This window comes from Arachis duranensis, chromosome 4 (genome assembly GCF_000817695.3).
Source record: "Arachis duranensis cultivar V14167 chromosome 4, aradu.V14167.gnm2.J7QH, whole genome shotgun sequence".
Lineage (NCBI taxonomy): Eukaryota > Viridiplantae > Streptophyta > Magnoliopsida > Fabales > Fabaceae > Arachis > Arachis duranensis.
This window is the reverse complement of record NC_029775.3, coordinates 69,883,943-69,886,962: the sequence shown is the minus strand read 5'-3', so window position 1 is coordinate 69,886,962 and position 3,020 is coordinate 69,883,943. Positions and strand designations below refer to the sequence as shown.

General features: G+C 39.8%; 1 protein-coding gene across 1 annotated transcript; it reads left to right on the top strand.

The window, feature by feature from the left end:
- LOC107484708 (transcription factor AS1) lies at positions 1–2,649 on the top strand. Its single transcript, XM_016105250.3, has 2 exons — positions 1–198; positions 1,363–2,649. The coding sequence occupies exon 2, from the start codon at positions 1,392–1,394 to the stop codon at positions 2,472–2,474; it is 1,083 nt and encodes a 360-aa protein (XP_015960736.1). The 5' UTR covers positions 1–198; positions 1,363–1,391; the 3' UTR covers positions 2,475–2,649.
- Positions 2,650–3,020: the final 371 nt, after the last annotated feature.

Here is a 3,020-nt window from a genome sequence, read left to right as displayed (position 1 = left end):
CGTCAATTTCACTCCACTACTTCTCTACCTTTAGTCCTTTACCCTACGCGCTCTCTCTCTCTCTCTCTCTCTCTCGTATGGCTGATGCAGTGCTCCTCATTTTTCACTTTCTATTTGTTTAAACTTTAAACAACCTACCTTTAACATTCAACTTGTTTCTGCTTTCACGGACCAGAGTTTCTGCTGTTAGGCACCAAGGCAAGCATTTCTAATTCTTTTTTTTTTTTTTGAACATCTGATGAACTAACCCAGTTTTCTTCATTTTTGCTTTCTAGAATCATCGTGGATGCTTGTTACTTTCTTTTTTCTTTTAAATAAGGATGTAGCTCAGGGTGGATGATACTAGACGACTCATTCTTTTCTCTAACTGTTTGTTGGTGGAGTCAAGGTTCTGTTATTTTGTTGCACTTTGTATACGCATTTTCAGTGATTTAGATCGGGTCAATTTACCTGTGAAATAATAAAAACAATAACAGGGTTATCTCTCTTGAGCTTGTTTCTCAGTGTGTGCTTGTATCCTTGGTTATGTTTGTTTTCTTTTTATTTTTTTCTTTTGGTTTTATATTATGTCTAAGCCGTTATGGTGTTTTTTTTTTAATTATAATTCCTTCAGATCAAACTTGACTTTGGAGCTTTTGAATAATTGGTAACATCAAGTATTTCCAAGTTTAACCCTTAAATTTTTGTATTCACATGCTATTTATGCTCAGCACTCTCTAAATTCTTAAATCTCTTTCGCTCTGTTTTTAGACTTTGTATGTTTACATCTGATTGTTTAGTGTAGATGCTAATTTAAATTGCAAGCTTAATTAGTAGTCATGAACTCATGAAGCCATTCTCTTTAGAATTTATTTGAACATTTTTAAGCATTGATGTTATTATTGTCATTAGAACAGTTGTTCAATCTTCATCATAATATAAAAGTAAGAGCTTCTGAAATGTCGAAATTCCCTTTGTCAATTGTGACCGGCATAGTGTTCTAATGATTGTGTGATACTGATATTTTTCACTTCTGCTTGTACAAAATTTACGATAATTTAGGTAAATGAAATTTTCAGTTTTGTTCATTTACATGTTGGACTTGAATTTGGAATATTTTCTTGCCTAATTGAAACTAAATGAAAATATATTATAGAATGTACTTCAGACTATGCAAGTGCACCATGACTCACAGACTTGCATAATGATAATTCTCTGCTTGCAAGGCATTGATCAGGACTTTCATTTATTAATTTTGCACGCGTTTTTTTTTTTTGGATTAACAATTGTCAAAAATACACTGTTGTTTCTCTTAATATCAGTTTGTTTCACTCTTATTCTAGCGAATCGATGCCTTAACTTGTATTGACACGAATGTTGTAGAGTCATGATGAAGAAACTGGCTGTGGTATATGAACCTGGAAATGAAAGATAGGCAACGGTGGAGAGCCGAAGAGGATGCTTTATTGCGTGCTTATGTCAAACAGTATGGTCCGAGGGAATGGAATCTTGTGTCTCAGCGCATGAACCAACCTCTTAATAGGGATGCCAAGTCATGTCTAGAAAGGTGGAAGAACTACCTTAAGCCCGGAATTAAGAAAGGATCTCTAACCGAGGAAGAGCAGCGCCTTGTCATCAACCTCCAAGCAACACATGGGAACAAGTGGAAGAAAATTGCTGCAGAAATCCCTGGTCGCACTGCCAAGAGGTTAGGGAAGTGGTGGGAAGTTTTCAAAGAGAAGCAGCAAAGAGAGGCCAAGGTAATTAACAAAGGCGTTGACCCAATCGACGATACCAAATACGAGCACATACTAGAGAGTTTTGCAGAGAAACTAGTGAAGGAGCGCCCTTCGCCACCATCCTTCGCCATGGTTGCTGCCAGTGGTTCTTTTCTGCATAATGATGCATCGGCCCCCTCGCCGACTTTGCTTCCTTCTTGGCTCTCCAATTCAAATAGCACCACAACTGTGAGGCCACCATCCCCTTCCGTGACACTAAGTCTTTCTTCCTCGACAGTGGCTGCTTCTCCTCCGTGGTTGCAACCCCCAAGAGGTCCGGAGAACGCTTCTCTAGTCTTGGGGAATGTAGCACCTCACGGATCAGTTGTAGCTTTTGGCGATAACATGGTGGTATCTGAGTTGGTGGAGTGCTGCAAGGAGTTGGGAGAAGTGCATCATGCTTTGGCAGGGCATAAGAAGGAGGCAGCCTGGCGGTTAAGTAGGGTAGAACTGCAGTTGGAGTCGGAGAAGGCATGTCGAAGAAGGGAGAAGATGGAGGAAATCGAATCGAAGATTAAGGCTCTTAGGGAAGAGCAGGCGGCTGCATTGGAGAGGATTGAAGCTGAATACAAGGAGCAGTTGGCTGTGTTAAGAAGAGATGCGGAAGCCAAGGAGCAGAAGTTGGCTGAGCAATGGGCTGCGAAACACTTGCGCGTTACCAAGTTTCTAGAACAAATGGGATGCTGGTCCAGGCTTTCTGAGACAAATGGAAGATAGATACATCATTCACCTTCAGATTTGAGATGCACTACTTTGCTGTTGTGGCTTGACCTTTATTGTTTATGGACATAGTAGTTTTGCACTATCTTGTGCTTATCGCAAAGATATTATTACAGGGTGTGTTTTTATTAGTATACTTTCTATCCATGCAATAATTGCATTGTTCGATGTCCATTGTTTGTTCCAATCCAACCTGCTTAGAGAAGAAAACAGTAAACGTGAAGAATAAAACTAGAAAGCATGATGTTTGGAAATGTTAAGTATATAAATAAAAATGTTAGAAGACCCTTACCTTTGATGAGCCTTTAATTATCGATGATCTTCTCCGGTATGATATTATAGTCCACCATAGGGCCATATGGCGAGAGGCCGAGAGTTTTTGGAGAGTTTGACATAACGACATCTACGCGGGTATGTCCATGTCTTCCCCCAGGCTGGTTGAGGTGTTTCTTTGAACCACATCTAGTTCTTGCCGAGAAGGCTTAGGAGTTAGAAGAGTATTCGGGGAGCCATAAGCTGTTTCTTAACTATTTCGCATGAAGT